Source organism: Mytilus trossulus, chromosome 10 (genome assembly GCF_036588685.1).
Source record: "Mytilus trossulus isolate FHL-02 chromosome 10, PNRI_Mtr1.1.1.hap1, whole genome shotgun sequence".
NCBI classification, from domain to species: domain Eukaryota; kingdom Metazoa; phylum Mollusca; class Bivalvia; order Mytilida; family Mytilidae; genus Mytilus; species Mytilus trossulus.
In genome coordinates this window covers 8,805,013-8,824,543 of record NC_086382.1, presented here as the reverse complement: position 1 = coordinate 8,824,543, position 19,531 = coordinate 8,805,013, and the positions used below count along the sequence as shown (strand labels likewise).

General features: G+C 33.7%; 1 protein-coding gene and 1 pseudogene across 1 annotated transcript; one reads left to right on the top strand and one right to left on the bottom strand.

Moving 5' to 3' along the window:
* Positions 1-32: 32 nt before the first annotated feature.
* LOC134687671 (ankyrin-1-like) lies at positions 33-2,036 on the top strand. Its single transcript, XM_063548128.1, has one exon. It carries the CDS (start codon positions 33-35, stop codon positions 2,034-2,036), a length of 2,004 nt encoding a protein of 667 aa, XP_063404198.1.
* A 944-nt stretch (positions 2,037-2,980) lies between these two features.
* On the bottom strand, positions 2,981-19,531 carry LOC134687669 (centrosomal protein of 162 kDa-like; annotated as a pseudogene).

Sequence of the window (19,531 nt, the reverse complement as noted above, 5' to 3'; positions counted from 1 at the left end):
ATGATTTTTGTGGAACATACAATTTAAATCCAATGAAGTTTGAAAACTGGAAAAATAGGACGGAAAAAATTAAAACATTAGTAGAAAAGAAACAAGTGAAGTTAATTATGTCTTGTAGACTACAGGTATATAAAGATAGGCAAATGGAATCGTTGTCATTCTTTCAAGCATATGAATGCAATCTTCAGTCTGCCCATTTGTGTTTATCTAAAACAGAAAAACAATCCATTGCTGAATTTTACCTGAAAACAAACGCTTCTAAGATCAGTGAATTGTATGACATGTTTGACTGTTTTCCTCTTTTGTGTCAATTGTACAGCAAAAACTCAAAACTGAACATTGTAGATTTCTTTACAAATCCATTTACAGTTTACAAAGAAGAGATAGATAAATTACAGATAGAGGGAGCACATGTCAAATACTGTGCACTTGCTCTATGTGTAATGTTTAACAATCAGTTGAAGGAAGAATGGCTTACTGAAGATGTGGATGAAAACAACAAAACAATTATAAAGAACACATATCGAGCATGTAAAGTGGTTGCAGGGACGTCACGATTGGTTTTACGTGATGAGCTTGATTCACTCACACATACATACATCAGAAAGGATGGTGAAGTATACAGAACTATACATGATAAACTATTTGACTTTCTTGCTTTTTACTTTGGCAGTGTGATGATTTATTGTTTAATTAAAAATGCTAACAGTCGTTTTATTCGTGAAAGGTTTTCATTTGAAAGAAAAAGCAAAAATGATGAATTTACAATTATTGTACCAACGAGATATCAGCAAGGGTATATAAACAGAATGGTAGATGACTGGTCAATAGGAAAGGTACAAGATGTTTTCTGTAACATCAACATGGACAATTGTATCTTCAGAACACGATTCCTTCTACATATAAAAGACTTGGCAATACCACAACAAAAACAATTGTCCAGTTCATATGACATTGATAACAATAGTACTCCATTGATACAATGTTGTTTTATAAGAGATATTGATCTGGTTAAATGGTGTCTATGTCATTGTACCAGTCATGTTAACCATTGTCGTAATACTGATAAAGTATCACCTCTTTACATATCATCTGCATATGGATATATTGAAGTAGTTCAGATGTTAATAAACAATAAGGCAGACATTAATAAGTGTAGAGATATTGGAGCATCACCTCTGTTCATTGCTTGTCAGAATGGACATACTGAAGTAGTTAAGATGTTAATAAACAATAAGGCAGACATTAATAAGTGTAGAGATACTGGAGAATCACCTCTGTACATGGCTTGTCAGAAAGGACATACTAAAGTAGTTCAGATGTTAATAAACAATAAGGCAGACATTAATACGTGTGATAATGAAGAGTGTTCACCTGTGTACATTGCTTGTCAGAATGGACATACTGAAGTAGTTAAGATGTTAATAAACAATAAGGCAGACATTAATAAGTGTAGAGATACTGGAGAATCACCTCTGTACATTGCTTGTCAGAATGGACATACTAAAGTAGTTCAGATGTTAATAAACAATAAGGCAGACATTAATAAGTGTAGAGATACTGGAGAATCACCTCTGTACATTGCTTGTCAGAATGGACATACTGAAGTAGTTAAGATGTTAATAAACAATAAGGCAGACATTAATAAGTGTAGAGATACTGGAGCATCCCCCATATTTATAGCTTGTTATAAAGGACATACAGACGTAGTTAAGATGTTAATAAACAATAAGGCAGACATTAATACGTGTGATAATGAAGAGTGTTCACCTCTGTTCATTGCTTGTCAGAATGGACATACTGAAGTAGTTAAGATGTTAATAAACAATAAGGCAGACATTAATAAGTGTAGAGATACTGGAGCATCACCTGTGTACATTGCTTGTCAGGATGGACATACTGAAGTAGTTAAGATGTTAATAAACAATAAGGCAGACATTAATAAGTGTAGAGATACTGGTGGAGTATCACCTCTGTGCCCAACACGCACTATCCTTTTTCATGTTCCATGGACCGTGAATTGGGTAAATATCTAATTTGGCATTAAAATAAGAAAGATTATACTATAGGGAACATGTGTACTAAGTTTCAAGTTGATTGGACTTTAATTTCATGAAAAATTACCTTGACCAAAAACTTTAACCTGAAACTCCCACTTTCATTATCTATGTTCAGTGGACCATGAAATTGGGGACAAAAGTCTAATTTGGCATAAAAATTAGAAAGATCATACCATAAGCAACATGTGTACTAAGTTTTAAGTTGATTGGACTTCAACTTCATCAAAAACTACCTTGACCAAAAACTTTATTACATATTAGAGAGCACATAAGGATATGAATAATATTTCTAAGGGGCATAACTCTTCTAAAAATTATTGATCGCCTTTGGTTTTCAAATTCGCCAAGACATTGTTGATATAAATCTATGATAAAATTTTCATAAAAATCTGGCAAGAATTGTACATGTGAGAGCGCTAACAAGACCAGACCGACAGAAGGATGCCCGGTATTTCCATGTCCCCTCCAAAGTGTCACACAGGTGACAAAAAGAAATATATCTATCACTATGAATGTTCCGTTTGATGAGATAAATTTCATTTGTATATTTAGAAAATTTTTAATCATTTGCTGAGAACATAACTAAATATATGCTTATATTGTAAAAAGTATCTATAACATGCTTTGTTTATGTCTATATGAAGCTTTGCTATTATTGTCCAAACTGGTCATACTATGATAAATTATTTCAGTAAGATATGCGACATAAAAACTTATTCTGGGAAATGAAAAAAAAATGGTTTTGGTATATTTAGTAATGACACAGATTCCTTACAGACATTTGAAGCAAATAAGATAAATATCAAAAGGTCAAAGCAAATTTCTACTGAATTTATAAAACATACAAATATATAATTATAAATTTATTATAAAATATTTCCATTTTATGTATACAATTTTGAACAATATGTAAAGTTATGATAATGATAAATAAAATAAAATATTTAATAAAACTAAAACAAAACATTTGACACAACTTTTGTATGTCTTACAACATCATACAAAATCTTATCGAAGTAGTGGTCATTATATTCATTTCAGGAAGATCTTTAATTAAATAATTTTAGTGCTGAAAAGGAGACTCTTGTTAAGAATTATCTCCCTTTAATTAGATTGCATAAACATACAATTCTTAAAGTACAACATCATACGAAAGTAAACATTATATTATTCTTTAAAAAAGTATTTTAAAAAATCTGGTACTTGCAAATGGTAAAAAAAGTAGACAACTTTTTAAAATAAGAAAAAAATCTGGAGGTTCTAGAGGAAATAAAGAGGGAAACTAATCAAAAACAATTATAAGGTTTGGTGGATGCTGTTTCAAAGAAGATCCATCCCTAATTTGTGTTGCCCTTTTTCAGTAAAGTCTTTCAATACTCTTAGATACACCTTATATTAGAACAGATTCTTGGCTTCATAAGATTTTGTAAAAAAAGGGAAAAGTATGAAAGAAGACCTGACCCATATTCAATATACACTGTTAAATTTGTTCATGTCAAGTCAAAGAAATCTCCCAGTATTATGTTCTTGCAAATACAAATCCAGATCAGCTTGTTACACTGATTAGAAAATAAATTTCTGTGTTTAAGTAAAATGTTGCTGTCAAAAATAAAACTTACCAGGGGAAAAATACAAAGATTTCAGTGGAAATTAGCATGTATCAGTCAGCATTAATTGATCAATTTTACATCGAAAGATAACAATATCAAAATTTTGTTTTACACAATAACATTAAATGAGGTATGTTAACAGTTATAAAACATTTTTTTCATGGAACACAAAACAAAACATGTGACAAATAGAATGCACCAAATCGTTAAATTGTGTAGACATTTTATAATTGATGCTATTACAACCATAACATCTGCATAATTTCTAACAAGACGTCACAGAGACGTCGCTTAATAATTGACAAAAACATTTTATAAATCGATGCAAATTCAGAACATTCTAATATAATTTGTTTGTCTTTTCAAACAACAGTTTATAAGAAATTGATCCACTATGATATTTTTAAAAATAATAAAGAATTCCAATTATAGAAAGGTTTTTTTCCATAGGGTAATACAGACCTAAATATCTCAAAACTAAAAAGGACAGAATACTAATACAAATTTAATAAAACTACTAAAGAGCTAATGATATGACACTGCTGCACTGACAGGTATAACAACTCCTTGTTTTTGGAGTAATTTAAAACGTCTAATATGGAATCTAATTCTGTTCTAAATCTTTGGATTTCACTATTTTTAGAATCTACGATTCCTTTCCATTTATTTGCTTCCTGGTCCATTTCCACTGAAGCTGTGTGTTTGGCATTTTTTATAATTTGTTGCAGTTCAAGTTCTCGTGTTTCCCGCTTTTTCTCCATTTGAACTATCTTCTGCTGAATGGATTCAAAATGTTTCATTTCCTGAAAAAAAAACATAATGTATAACATTAGTAACACAACACATATAGACTGGGCACTCCTAGGTAACATTTAGACAAGGCACCCCTAAGTGACATTTAGACAAGGCACTCCTAGGTGACATATATACCAGGCACTCCTAGGTGACAATTAGACCAGGCACTCCAAGGTGACATTTAGACAAGGCACTCCTTGATGACATTTAGACAAGGCATTTCTAGGTGGCATTTAGACAAGGCACTCCTAGGTGACATATAGACAAGGCACTCTAAGGTGACATATAGACCAGGCACTCCTAGGTGACATATAGACAAGGCACTCCTAGGTGACATATAGACCAGGCACTCCTATGTGACATTTAGACAAGGCACTCCTAGGTGACATTTAGACAAGGCACTCCTAGGTGACATTTAGACAAGGCACTCCTAAATGACATTTAGACGAGGCAATCTTAGGTGACATATAGACCAGGCACTCCTATGTGACATTTAGACAAGGCACTCTTAGGTGAAATATAGACCAGGCACTCCTAGGTGACATATAGACAAGGCACTCCTAGGTAACATTTAGACAAGGCACTCCTAGGTGACATTTAGACAAGGCACTCCTAGATGACATTAAGACAAGGCACTCCTAGGTGACATATAGACCAGGCAGTCATAGGTGACATATAGACCAGGCACTCCTAGGTGACATATAGACCAGGCACTCCTAGGTAACATTTAGACAAGGCACTCCTATGTGACATTTATACAAGGCACTCCTATGTGACATTTAGACAAGGCACTCCTAGGTGGCATTTAGACAAGGCACTTCTAGGTGACATTTACACAAGGCACTCCTAGGTGACATTTAGACAGGGCACTCCTAGGTGACATACAGAGCAGCACTCCTAGGTGACATATAGACAAGGCACTCCTAGGTGACATATAGACCAGGCACTCCTAGGTGACATATAGACCAGGCACTCCTAGGTGACATTTAGACAAGGCACTCTTAGGTGACATATAGACCAGGCACTCCTAGGTGACATATAGACAAGGCACTCCTAGGTGACATATAGACCAGGCACTCCTATGTGACATTTAGACAAGGCACCCCTAGGTGACATTTAGACAAGGCACTCCTAGGTGACATTTAGACAAGGCACTCCTAAATGACATTTAGACAAGGCACTCTTAGGTGACATATAGACCAGGCACTCCTATGTGACATTAAGACAAGGCACTCTTAGGTGAAATATAGACCAGGCACTCCTAGGTGACATATAGACAAGGCACTCCTAGGTAACATTTAGACAAGGCACTCCTAGGTGACATTTAGACAAGGCACTCCTAGATGACATTAAGACAAGGCACTCTTAGGTGACATATAGACCAGGCAGTCCTAGGTGACATATAGACCAGGCACTCCTAGGTGACATATAGACCAGGCACTCCTAGGTAACATTTAGATAAGGCACTCCTATGTGACATTTAGACAAGGCACTCCTAGATGACATTTAGACAAGGCACTCCTAGGTGGCATTTAGACAAGGCACTTCTAGGTGACATTTACACAAGGCACTCCTAGGTGACATTTAGACAGGGCACTCCTAGGTGACATACAGAGCAGCACTCCTAGGTGACATATAGACAAGGCACTCCTAGGTGACATATAGACCAGGCACTCCTAGGTGACATATAGACCAGGCACTCCAAGGTGACATTTAGACAAGGCACTCTTAGGTGACATTTCGACAAGGCACTCCTAGGTGACATTTAGACAAGACACTCCTAGGTGACATATAGACCAGGCACTCATAGGTGACATTTAGACAAGGCACTCCTAGGTGGCATTTAGACAAGGCACTTCTAGGTGACATTTACACAAGGCACTCCTAGGTGACATTTAGACAAGGCACTCCTAGATGACATTAAGACAAGGCACTCTTAGGTGACATATAGACCAGGCAGTCCTAGGTGACATATAGACCAGGCACTCCTAGGTGACATATAGACCAGGCACTCCTAGGTAACATTTAGATAAGGCACTCCTATGTGACATTTAGACAAGGCACTCCTAGGTGACATTTAGACAAGGCACTCCTAGGTGGCATTTAGACAAGGCACTTCTAGGTGACATTTACACAAGGCACTCCTAGGTGACATTTAGACAGGGCACTCCTAGGTGACATACAGAGCAGCACTCCTAGGTGACATATAGACAAGGCACTCCTAGGTGACATATAGACCAGGCACTCCTAGGTGACATATAGACCAGGCACTCCAAGGTGACATTTAGACAAGGCACTCTTAGGTGACATTTCGACAAGGCACTCCTAGGTGACATTTAGACAAGACACTCCTAGGTGACATATAGACCAGGCACTCCTAGGTGACATTTAGACAAGGAACTCCAAGGTGACATTTAGACAAGGCACTCCTAGGTGACATTTAGACAAGGCACTCCTAGGTGACATTTAGACAAGGCACTCCTAGGTGACATATAGACAAGGCACTCTAAGGTGACATATAGACAAGGCACTCTAAGGTGACATATAGACCAGGCACTCTAAGGTGACATATAGACAAGGCACTCTAAGGTGACATATAGACCAGGCACTCCTAGGTAACATTTAGACAAGGCACTCCTATGTGACATTTAGACAAGGCACTCCTAGGTGACATTTAGACAAGGCACTCCTAGGTGACATTTAGACAAGGCACTCCTAGTTGACATTTAGACAAGGCACTCTAAGGTGACATATAGACAAGGCACTCTAAGGTGACATATAGACCAGGCACTCTAAGGTGACATATAGACAAGGCACTCTAAGGTGACAAATAGACCAGGCACTCCTAGGTGACATATATATATGGAAGTGTTTAACGACCTTGACTGGCCTTTCAGCCCTCGCACGGTCGGTAAACATATAGACCAGGCACTCCTAGGTAACATTTAGACAAGGCACTCCTATGTGACATTTAGACAAGGCACTCCGAGGTGTCATTTAGACAAAGCACACCTAGGTGACATTTAGACAAGGCACTCCTAGGTTACATACATATAGACCAGGCACTCCTAGGTGACATATAGACATGGCACTCCTAGGTGACATTTAGACAAGGCACTTCTAGGTGACATTTAGACAAGGCACTCCTAGGTGATATTTAGACAAGGCACTCCTAGGTGACATATAGACAAGGCACTCCTTGGTGACATTTAGATAAGGCACTTCTAGTCAAAAATCTTTTTAATTGTAAAGCAATAAAGTACAGAAGCAATCATACTTTAATTTGTTCTGAAATATTTATATCACATAAATGAAAATTTCATTGAATAAATTGTGTGCATCCAAAGTGTTTACCTTCAATAGAAACACTCAAACCAAAGCATTTTAAAGCCAGGAATGTCGTAATACCTAAACAGAGCTTTAAATAACATGAAAAGAATAGCCAACTTCAGTGCTTCAGGGAGTTAAAACCTTAGTTTCTTAAAAATGCATTATTCTATCAAGTGTTATAAATCATGTCAAAGTACCAAAAAAATTAACTACAATGCTGATAAAATAGATGATTAGCAGTCTACCAGTAGTGGTATCAAATTAACCACTTTTATTTTGTGCAACTAAACTTTTTTCAACTGATTTTTAAAGTTCGATCTTATGTTGTACTGTTATACCACTGTGTCAGGTTAAGGGGGAGGGTTTGGATCCTGCTAACATGTTTAACCCCACCACATTATTCAGGTATGTGCCTGTCCCAAGTCAGGAGCCTGTAATTCAGTGGTTGTCGTTTCTTTTATGTGTTACATATTTGTTTTTTTTCTTCATTTTTTTATATAAATAAGGCCGTAATTTTCTCGTTTGAAATTGTTTTACATTGTTTTATCGGGGCCTTTTATAGCTGACTATGCAGTCTGGGCTTTGCTCATTGTTGAAGGCCATACCCTGACCTATAGTTGTTAATGTCTGTGTCATTTTGGTCTCTTGTAGACAGTTGTCTCATTGGCAATCATACCATATCTTCTTTTTTATAAAAAGTAATTTCCTGATGGAGAAGTTTTCTTATTAATTACTTACTGGAGTGTGGAATTTCTTTGCCTCACGTAAGTCCTCTTTTAGTCTGTCAATTTGGTTTTCTAAACTGGCATTCTGTATCCGCAGTATAGAGAGCTGTTCGGAATCTAAATGTGATTTATTTAACTGGTCTTTTAAATGTTTTATCATCACCTGAAAAAAAGAATTTTATGATCATCTATTTTAATAATTTACTGCTTTATTCATGATCATCAAATGAGCAAGCCATTGCCACAGAAAGACGAATATTTTTTTATAAAATTATAAAACAGAAAAGAAGGTTAAGATTACTTTGACCTATAGTTGATTACTTTAAAATCATCGTATCTTGGATGGAGAGCTGTCTCATTGGCATTCATACCACATCTATTTATTTCTATTGAATTTTTATCTGTTGAGCATCTGTTTTAGACTGTTACTATGTTGAAGTTTTAACTGTTGAGCATCTGTTTTTGACTGTAACTCTGTTGAAGTTTTACCTGTTGAGCATCTGTTTTCGATTGTATTTCTGTTGAAGTCTAACCTGTTGAGCATCTGTTTTCGATTGTATTTCTGTTGAAGTTTTACCTGTTGAGCATCTGTTTTTGACTGTAACTCTGTTGAAGTCTTACCTGCTAAGCATCTGTTTTTGTTTGTAACTCTGCTGAAGTCTTACCTGTTGAGCATCTGTTTTGTACTGTTACTCTATTGACGTCTTACCTGTTGAGCATCTGTTTAGACTGTAACTCTGTTGAAGTCTTACCTGCTGAGCAACTGTTTTTGACTAACTCTGTTGAAGTCTTACCTGCTGAGCATCAGTTTCTGATTGTAACTCTGTTGAAGTCTTACCTGTTGAGCATCTGTTTAGACTGTAATTCCTTTGAAATCTTACCTGCTGAGCATCTGTTTTTGATTGTAACTCTGTTGAAGTCTTACCTGTTGAGCATCTGTTTTTGATTGTAACTCTGTTGAAGTCTGACCTGTTGAGCATCTGTTTCTGATTGTAACTCTGTTGAAGCCTTACCTGTTGAGCATCTGTTTTTAATTGTAACTCTGCCATTTTAGATGCAGAATGTTGTAAAGCATTGTCCGCCAAAAATTTCTGTAGCTCCCTCTGGTGTGAAGATCGTAGTACACCAATCTGTTAAAAAGTGAATGTAAAGACATTTAAACTGTATTCAATAAATAATGCAGTTTTAATTGGTGATTGGATGGCAGTTTAAACTCTACTGGCAAAAAACATGCATTTACAAACATGTTAGTGTGATATAAATTTACAGGTTGCACTTTGTAAAATACAGCTGTTTTTCAAACCACACCTCTATTGGGGAGATATATCTTGTTTTGTTTATGTACTTGTTTAAGAATATGATCTCCGTGTTTCTTCTCATTGAGCCATAACTTTGAAATGTTACCAGTTTAGAAACATTGTTGTGGTGGAAATCTAATTCTAAAGTAGGCACAAAGTGTGGTAGTACAGAGTTTTAGTATAAGTTTAAACTCTAACAAGTTGGGGCATGCATATAAATGTTGAAAATATGCCACACAGTCCCGTTTTATCAACTTTGAAAAAAAAAGTAGTACATATCAACTTTCTTTTCTAGGATATCATTTTTTAAAGAATTTCATTGTGAAATTGGCACAGTTTTGCTGCAAAGGAAGTTCCTATGGGAAATTGTGTTGTCTATTGTAACAGAAATGCAACCTACAAGACAGACAAACTCAGAGCCTGATTATAAACATGCTAGTTCTCTAGGTAAAAGTCTGCAGGAAGACATGTCACTCTACCTAAACAAATTATTTTGACTTGGGCCAATCAGTCTTTACTCTTCCTCCTTAATGCTATATGCTAACATTATTCATATCAACTAAGATGAGGTTAAAATTTCCAAACTCAAGGCAAAAAGGCTACCACTTTTTTTTCTCACAAAACTGTATAACCTACCAGAAAGGTTATACTGAGAGTAACAAACTAAAATTCAAGGCAGCTTACTTTATTTTCACGAGATACATTGCTGAATATAACTATTCTCTAAAGAAGTCATTTCAACATGCAATTTATCTTTTCTAAAAAAAATTACAAAAAAAATCCTTTAAGGAGCTCCAATTTAGTCTCCCAATCCAACCTCAGCATAAATTGTTTGGAAGTCAATTTGTCAACAGTGTATCATATTTTTATTTAATGGGAAATTCCGCGATTTTTTACTTATCATCTAATTATGTTCATCTTAACATAAAAAACACGTTTGCAAAGTTTTCAATTTATATTCCTTCTAATAACGGAGAAAATCAAGTATTTGTAACTTTTTTGGTTGAAATTCTCAAGTGGGTCGTGACGTTTTAGCCCGATTTGTTGAATTCTGGGGAAAATTAAAATCTTTTTAACTCTCATAGCTTTTCGACAATTTACGTAATTAAAAGCGCACAGCTGATGAATGGTCGTAGTTATTAACCACAATATAAGAATTGACGAAAATGAATTTGTGTATACCGTTTTGTATTTATTGAATTAAACTTCCTATATAAAACTATCTCTAGTAAATGTTTTCGAATAAATTTCATTAATTATTGTTGAGATTTTTTCATAAAATATTTATTGAACATTTTTACTGATAATTAATGAATTGGAAATATTTAAGTTCTATTTACCGTTATTGTTTTGATAATCATTTCAATGCAACTAATGTGTGAGCAGAGTGTGTATATTATTTTGTAAAGGTCACTGCATATTTCTCGGCTTGAGGTCAATTAGTCTACATTGTAGCTATTCAGCCGCAGGTGTGAGTTCAAGAGTACACAGGTATGAATGTTGTTATTTGGAAAGGATAAACAGAAAGAATTAGAAAGAGTATGCTGTAATGTAACACTAAGATTTAATACACGATGAGAAAAAAGATACAATAATAAAATTGTGTAAATTAATTGAAAATAAAATTCAGATTCGTAATTCCGAAAGTGTGTAAAAATAAAAGGAAACAATGTTTGATTACTTTCTTAGCGGCAATTGGCGTAAAAATTCAAATATGAAGTAACAAATAGTGGTTTTAATCTTTAATAAAAACTAAATGCAATATTACCCAATTTGATATACCATTGCACATCTGTTTGATATCATTGACTTTACCGGAATTTCTTAACTTGTATTCAAATCTGGCTGTGTTTAAACATGTTAAATGCTCATAAAACTATCGCAATTTCATGTAAAGTTTTTAATTTTTTTTTAAAATACAACATACAACATGCATGATTTTTTTTTAGTTTCTTTTTAACATTTCATTCTTACATAATTAAATTCATTTGACAATCATTTACACAAACTTTTTGGGAAAAGAATACCAATTATTTAAGAGCTAAGGCATTATTTTTTTGGAGGATTTTTGTACATTTTTTTTAATTCTATGATAATTTGTGCAATGTTGAGCATGATAGCCGTCATTAATCCAAATAAGTAATGCTGTAGTTGTAATAAAACTTATATTTTAGTCATGCATAACTGATATTGACGAATTTAGTTATTGAATACCAAGAAAGAAAATAAATCCTGAAATTAATTTGAAACTTTGATACTCAATAGTTTCACAGCAAAATATTCACATCCCTTTGGGATAATTAGTGTTCGTCCAGTGGCATATATAACAATTGTGATGACGAATTCCTTCCTTTGTTCGAGAACAATCTTATTGAAATATAAATCTGTGATTTTACTATGTCCACAACTTCGATGAACCAAAGCAAGTTATACATAGATCTGTATTTAAATCAAATTGGTTCTCTTCTTCTTCTTCTTCTTCTTCTGGTATACAATAGTATATCGACATTCGATGATTGCATACTGTTGGCCTACGTGGACTAGTCTATTTACAAAACTTTTACCCCAATTTATTCAAAATATATGTTTTTTTCTTATGTTCAATGTAAACATGTATATATTTTAAATTGCGCTATAGTTCCGTAACTTTCAACCCAGTCGTATAAACGAATCGTTGACAAGTGCGCACATATTTTTAAATCAACATTTCTGGTATGTTCCAATCTGTCCCTTCACTATTGACAATGAATAGATATAGGAAGATGTGATGTGAGTGCCAATGAGACAACTCTCCATCCAAAAAACAATTTTAAAAAAGTTAACCATTAAAGTTCAATGTACGGCCTTCAACACAGAGCCTTGGCTCACACCAGACAACAAGCTATAAATTAAGGGCCCCAAAATTACTAGTGTAAAACCATTCAAACGGGAAAACCAAGGGTCTAATCTATATAAAAAAAAACGAGAAACAAGAAACAGTATATATTACATTTTCCCAAATTCACCCTTGGAAAAAATATTTAAATAGATTTTAATTTCATCAAATCTTATTTTTTGGGTATTATTTATATTTTTATGAATAATATTATTTACACAAGAAATGTTATTTATAAACAAGCGTATGAGTTTAGTAATGACAAGTAAGACAGAGTTATATATTATACATCTGACAGTTCAAAATGGAAAGTTATAAGTTATCGGCCGTTTACACTGATCAATACCTGCAGAAGTGAAACGATGCATGAACTTGCAAGCCCGACAGGAAATCACTTGAATACCTGGACGTGTCACCTCACACCCCTCACACCCCTCACAATACCTTTGGAAGTAATACCTTGAGCCATGCTGGTGATCAGATGAGGGAAGATCAGAATTTATTTGAAAAAAGTTTCTTACTTTAAACAAGGATTTGTATACAAATCCTTGCTTTAAAGAATTATGAACAAATTAGATTTTCGAAAACAATTTTCACGGAACACTTTATGATTTCAACTTTGACTTTTTACCTAATTCCAATATTAACAGTTTAAAAACAACAGACCATGGTATTTTAAAAAAAAATAAGAATATTTTCCGTATCAAGTTAGTAAGTCGGATAAAACAACCGTACGATTGACAAGATATTGACACGCAATTACGACTACATCGGTTACTGTAGTTTTGTTCCTTTGTGGTTTATAGACATATTGTTATCATTAATCTGGAAAGAAGACAAAATGGCCGAACGCAGAGAATTGATACTCTAAAATTAAAATCGATGGTGATCGCTTATCTAGCGGAATAAAACTTTAATATCTATGAATTTGAGCATTTTTATACAGAATGAACATAATATCAATTTTGATTTTTTTGCGAAGTTTCCCTTTAAACAATTTTACAATTAAAGCATTAATGTGTCTAGCCTTCTTTCAAGTAACACAATAAAGATTAGATGCATAGATTGACTTCCAATTCATTATTACTAACAAAGCCTCTGCTTTTTACCAACCAAAGTCCTAAATTCCATAGATTCTTATAATAACTCATTCTAATAAAACTACATATGTATGTACAAGTACCTGTTCTTCATATTTTTCTCCTGTTTTACGATTCTTGTCTTCAAAATGAGCCTGATATTTCTGTAGTTCTATCCTATGTGTATCTACCTCTAGTTGTAGTTCATCAACCTAATAAAATGAAAAATAGAGATAAAGTATTTGAATCTATTCATTCTGCTAGTTAGTAATAGTAATTTACCTTCAACTAAATGAGGGAAGCAAGATTAATTTCCTTAAATTGAATGAGCCTTTGAGGGAAGCAAGCATTATTTGTCTTGAGCTGAGTGAGGACAGCAAGAGTAATTTCCCTTGAACTGAATGAGGACAGCAAGAGTAATTTCCCTTGAACTGAGTGAGGACAGCAAGAGTAATTTCCCTTGAACTGAATGAGGACAGCAAGAGTAATTCCCCTTGAACTGAATGAGGACAGCACGAGTAATTTCCCTTGAACTGAATGAGGACAGCAAGAGTAATTTCCCTTGAACTGAATGAGGACAGCAAGAGTAATTTCCCTTGAGCTGAGTGAGAAGTCAGAGAAGTAACTCTGTAAACTCTTATTCTATCAAATATTCATATAATTTAATGAATCAGCTTTTTTAATGATCATTTTAAGTATTACTAATTAAGAGTCATTCTATCAGATACCAACAGATTTCTATCAAAAGACGTCAAGATTTATTGGTGATTATTAGGGACTTTAGTTCATTGTATGATTGATAACTGCTTTTTATCCAATGGCAAATATAAGGCCAAAAAAAATATATGTCTGTTTAAGGTTACATACTTCAAAAAAAAATAGGGTAGGTAGGTGAGTATTTCCATTTTGTTTTATTTTTTCATTTAATTTTTTGTGACATGATTTTGAGTTATACAGTTTCGTCCTGTCGTGGTTTGAGTTGTTCATGTGCTGAGTTTACCTGAAATTTTAATGAATGGATTATTTCCCTTTGTTGTTAGTTGGAAACAAATGGTGACAAAATGTTTATTTCTTCACACAGGTCGCGAATTTCCTTAAAACAGCTATCGTATTCACGATTGTGAACATTGGGATGTGTCAGGCAACACTAACTTCACTTTTGAGACAAGTTCAATTCATTTTTCACTTTACAACATCATACATGAAGGCTCAGAGAGTAAATCCTACCTTTGATTTTAACACTTCATTTTCTTTTATCACATCAGATATATGAGTTCTATCAGCAAATGTTTCTGGTTCATATTGTTTTTCATTCACTCTGTCAGTAAATTCGTTCATTTCAGATGAAACTTCTGTTTCATCTTTATCCATCTTTCTTTTCTTTCCTCTACCTTTAACCTTCTTATTTTTATCTAACACTAAAAAACACATAGTTGAACTTTAAATGGGTTTTGCTTTTGTTTTTGGGTTGCTATCTGAAGGAGGAAGGCCGATACATTGTATCACATATTAGACATATTGTAGTAGTATCTTTATAAATATTTTAATGAAATTTAAAATGAAACAATTTGTAGAACATTTATCTTTATTTTTTTAAACTGGATAATTCAAAAATAAAAGGATCGGAGAACATTACCTAATCAATTGATTTATCTGGCTCAAGGCATACTTTTCCAACCACATGTATAAAAAGAACATAAAATCATTCACAACCTCTCCCTACCCCCCAAAAAAAATTCTTATAAAAAAAAATAAAGCATGATAAAAAGACATACGGTAGTTTAGCTGACAAAAGATTGAACAAAAGAAGCCCATTAGAATATTATAATAAGGTCGACCAGACATTGAAAAAACTCAATAAAAAGAAAATAAAGTTTTTTGAAACAGTTACCCTTTAAAAACTTTTCGTTTGGTAAAATAAACTTAGCTTTCCCCAATTTTATATTTTTGTGTTTTAATCATCATAGTAGAGACAATATTTGTTTAAAAACAGGTACACCATAAGAGTACAGTTTAATACTATACATTTCATATTTACCTGTATCATTAGTGAAACCATTAACAAGGTACAAATGTTTTTCTTTCCTCAGCCTCTCTATGGATTTCTGTAAGATTTGAAGGTCATGGTTTTTACTCTCAATCTCTGCACGAAAGACTTTAACTTGGTTCTTTAGATCTGACTCTTGATCCTTTGACATCTTCAGTTCATTTTTCAGTGATACTAAAATAAGATACAATTTTTAATATATTTCTATATTGCCACCTTCATATTGTATATTTTCTCTTTTATCAATAAACCTCATTTTACTTTACTCCAATCAATATTAAGTTAAGGATTTTTACTTTGAAGCTCTTGCAGTGAGGAAATGTCTAGAACAAAAGGTGGCCTTGGTGTCCATGTGGTCTAAGTAGTTCAGACTGAGTTACTACTGTAATCACCAACCTGTCAATACTGAGGTTGTGAGTTCAAACCCAGCTCAAAGCTAAAGAGGTGAATTTGTTTTACTACCAAAGGTTGTGGTTTTCTTTGGGCAATCCGGCTTTCTCCACCAATAAATAGTGGTTGCCATGAAATAACCCAAAAGTGGTGAAAAACACCAAAAAAACAAAAATACAATCTAAATACAAACTTTTTATAGAGATGATGTAACATCATTTTATTCTTATGAAAGAGTTTCAGTTTTCACTGAAATTCAACTCAAAATATTCATTGTATTCATCTGGAAAACTCTAGAATTTTGAAAATGTCAAAAACTAGCTTCTATCTATTTCTTTAACTATCGTATATCCTTACCTTCTTGTGATGTTTTAGTTTTATTTAGTTCATTATTAAGGTTATTTATTTCTGTCTGCAGTTCAGCGACTTGTTTTTTATATCTTTCCTTGACACTGTCTAACTCTCTCTGTACAGCTAGAGTACTGGAGTGTGGGTGGTCATATTCCTTCAGTGAGTTATCATCAGGTCACTTGTAGAGGTGAAGCTGAGCCTCCAAATCTTTTATTATATCTTCATATTGTTACTACAATGGAAAAAATACTATAAATATTGCTATTTGGTGTCAGGCCTATTTTAACAATATTTAAATGTCCTGATATTTCCCCTAATGAAATACATTGCACAAATCAATATTACAGGCGTTTAGATTTTGTGAATTTAATCCAAACACCAAAAGTTTGAGGATTGGAATTGACGAAATACAAAACCAGGGAAATATGCACTTTTATAGTATGTAGCCAGGTAAGGAAATAGAATCCAAAAATTGTTTAAATCAATTTTTTCAACTAACCATTTACCATTACTGTTTATATGTCTCATCAAACTAAACAGCGAATTAGATATTCAAAGTTCAACTTGTTTTCTTTTAACAATATTCACAATGAGATCATGTCAAACTGAAACAAATATAAACCATGCTTTGTTACATTAGCATTTCAGGGTTTGTTCTAGCTCCCACAGCAATAGTTCCAATGAAAACAAGCCATCCCGATCAGAAATATAATTAAGGCTACAGTCTTCGCTTATGATATGGTGATCAGTGTTATAAGCCTAGAAGCATTTAGTACCAATTCAAAAGTCTTTTCTTGGGTTGTTAATAATGTTCAAATTATGAACAAGTAAATTACCTTGACTGTGTGATATTTCTGTTCTACAGATCTCAGCATTCTCTCTGACTCCGCGTCTTTTGTTTCCAGCTCAGATTCTAACTTCTTAAGTTGATTCTCCAACACAATGACAGTAGGAGTTCTTTCTAAATATAATTAAGGCTACAGTCTTTGCTTATGATATGGTGATCAGTGTTATAAGCCTAGAAGCATTTAGTACCAATTCAAAAGTCTTTTCTTGGGTTGTTAATAATGTTCAAATTATGAACAAGTAAATTACCTTGACTGTGTGATATTTCTGTTCTACAGATCTCAGCATTCTCTCTGACTCCGCGTCTTTTGTTTCCAGCTCAGATTCTAACTTCTTAAGTTGATTCTCCAACACAATGACAGTAGGAGTTCTTTCTAATGACCCTGGTTTCTCATCAGAAGCAATGGCCGCTGTCATAATCAGAGCTGGCAGAGAGTTTGGATGTCTTCGACGTATAATCTGCTCCATCTCTTTAACCTATATTTCGATAGAAAATAAATCATGTGATCAGATAGGAAATTTTTTTTAACCCAACTGCATACTGTATGTACCTGTCATTTACAAATCAGGATTCTATCATTTCTAGGTTGTTGTTGGTTCGTGTCCCTCATATTTGTTTTTTTTTTCTTTTATTGTTCTGGATTTATTCAAGATTTGTATGCTTTTTCCTTACTTTTGTATATATTCTAATAGTTATTTTACTAGTGCTCGTAATTTTTTCCTAAATAGGATAAGATTTTTGCAAGGAATTTTTTTTTTTTCAATTTGTAAAGGAAAATTTTTGTATAAATTTTCTGATAAGTCTATCTACTGCGGTAGATACATGTTTCTGAACACCAAACTAATGAACGGTTTCAACAGGTGTCATTAACTGTTGGTATAGAATAATTCTCCTAATCATTTATACCAATCATTAAAAATATTTGCATTATCTAGAAAACCTTTGTTATATCTGTGGCTAAGATAGTTTACTATTTAGTCTTACCTGCCGTTGCAAATCCTGAATTTTCTTGGCATTATTTGCTCTTTCTTTGGCTCTCGTTTTATTTTCTTCTTTCTTCTTTCCTGTCTGAAATGGAAATAACTGGATGATATATTTTACTAAAGCTTTATACCATGTACCAGAGTATTCAATAGAAATTTATTAAAATCTAGATTGTTTCTGTACGACAAAAGTGATCACTCTCACAAATTTCAAAAGCCTGTAATTTCGTCAAAAGTCTGCAGACCAAAACCAAAAGGACACAGTCACAAATTATCATAGTAACCCGCATACTTAAAATTAGATCAATATGTGAAAGTGTTCAGTTTTATGTAGATAGATACACGATATTAAATGTCAACATACCTCAGATTTTAACTCTTCTATTCTGACTTTGAGTTTAGCTATTTCCTCCTCCTTTTCTTTCAGTATTTTAGCATCTTTGTCAAGGATTTGTTGATTTTCAGCATACCACTTCAGCTTTCGTGAGATTCTTTCATTCTCCTTTATGTATTTTCCCTCTATTTCCTACAAAACCATGTAAAGGGAAATAAATCTTTAGTCAGCATTGTGTTTGCCAAAACCTAGGTTTCATCAGTCCTTTTTAAACATTTATGTGAAACAGAATTTAGGTAATCTGTGTTAATAAGAAGACTAAGAATATGTGTAAGTACATTATACTAGGTCTTCTTAACAAGTTTGGAACAACTAAATGGTGTCTCTAAAGGGAACACAAAATCTTGTGTGACTTTCAGAGTTTGTTTTTAAAGTCTGTATGGTTCCATAAAGAGGTGAACTGCTTTTTTTCTTGGTTGTTGGTGGTCTCATTGGGTTATACTCCACACCAACTTTTATTCACGTTCAGAAAAGTTTACAAGATATGTATGTTATGAAGCAAAACAACAGTTTCTTTGATGCAATTCATGATACTTTGATTTTCAAAGTATCAACAAGTTTTCTGTTGGTCTTAAGCCTGGCAACCCAAAAGGACTTGGAAATTTTGTCAATTTGCTGCTAATCTGCCAAGCTTGAAGCATTTAGGAGCAAACACAAACTTTTTTGGCTCAAAATGAGAATTCTCTCCCTGAGGACTTTAACCTTATGAACAAGCACATTTAGAACCCTTCTCCAGGTGATGGCCAT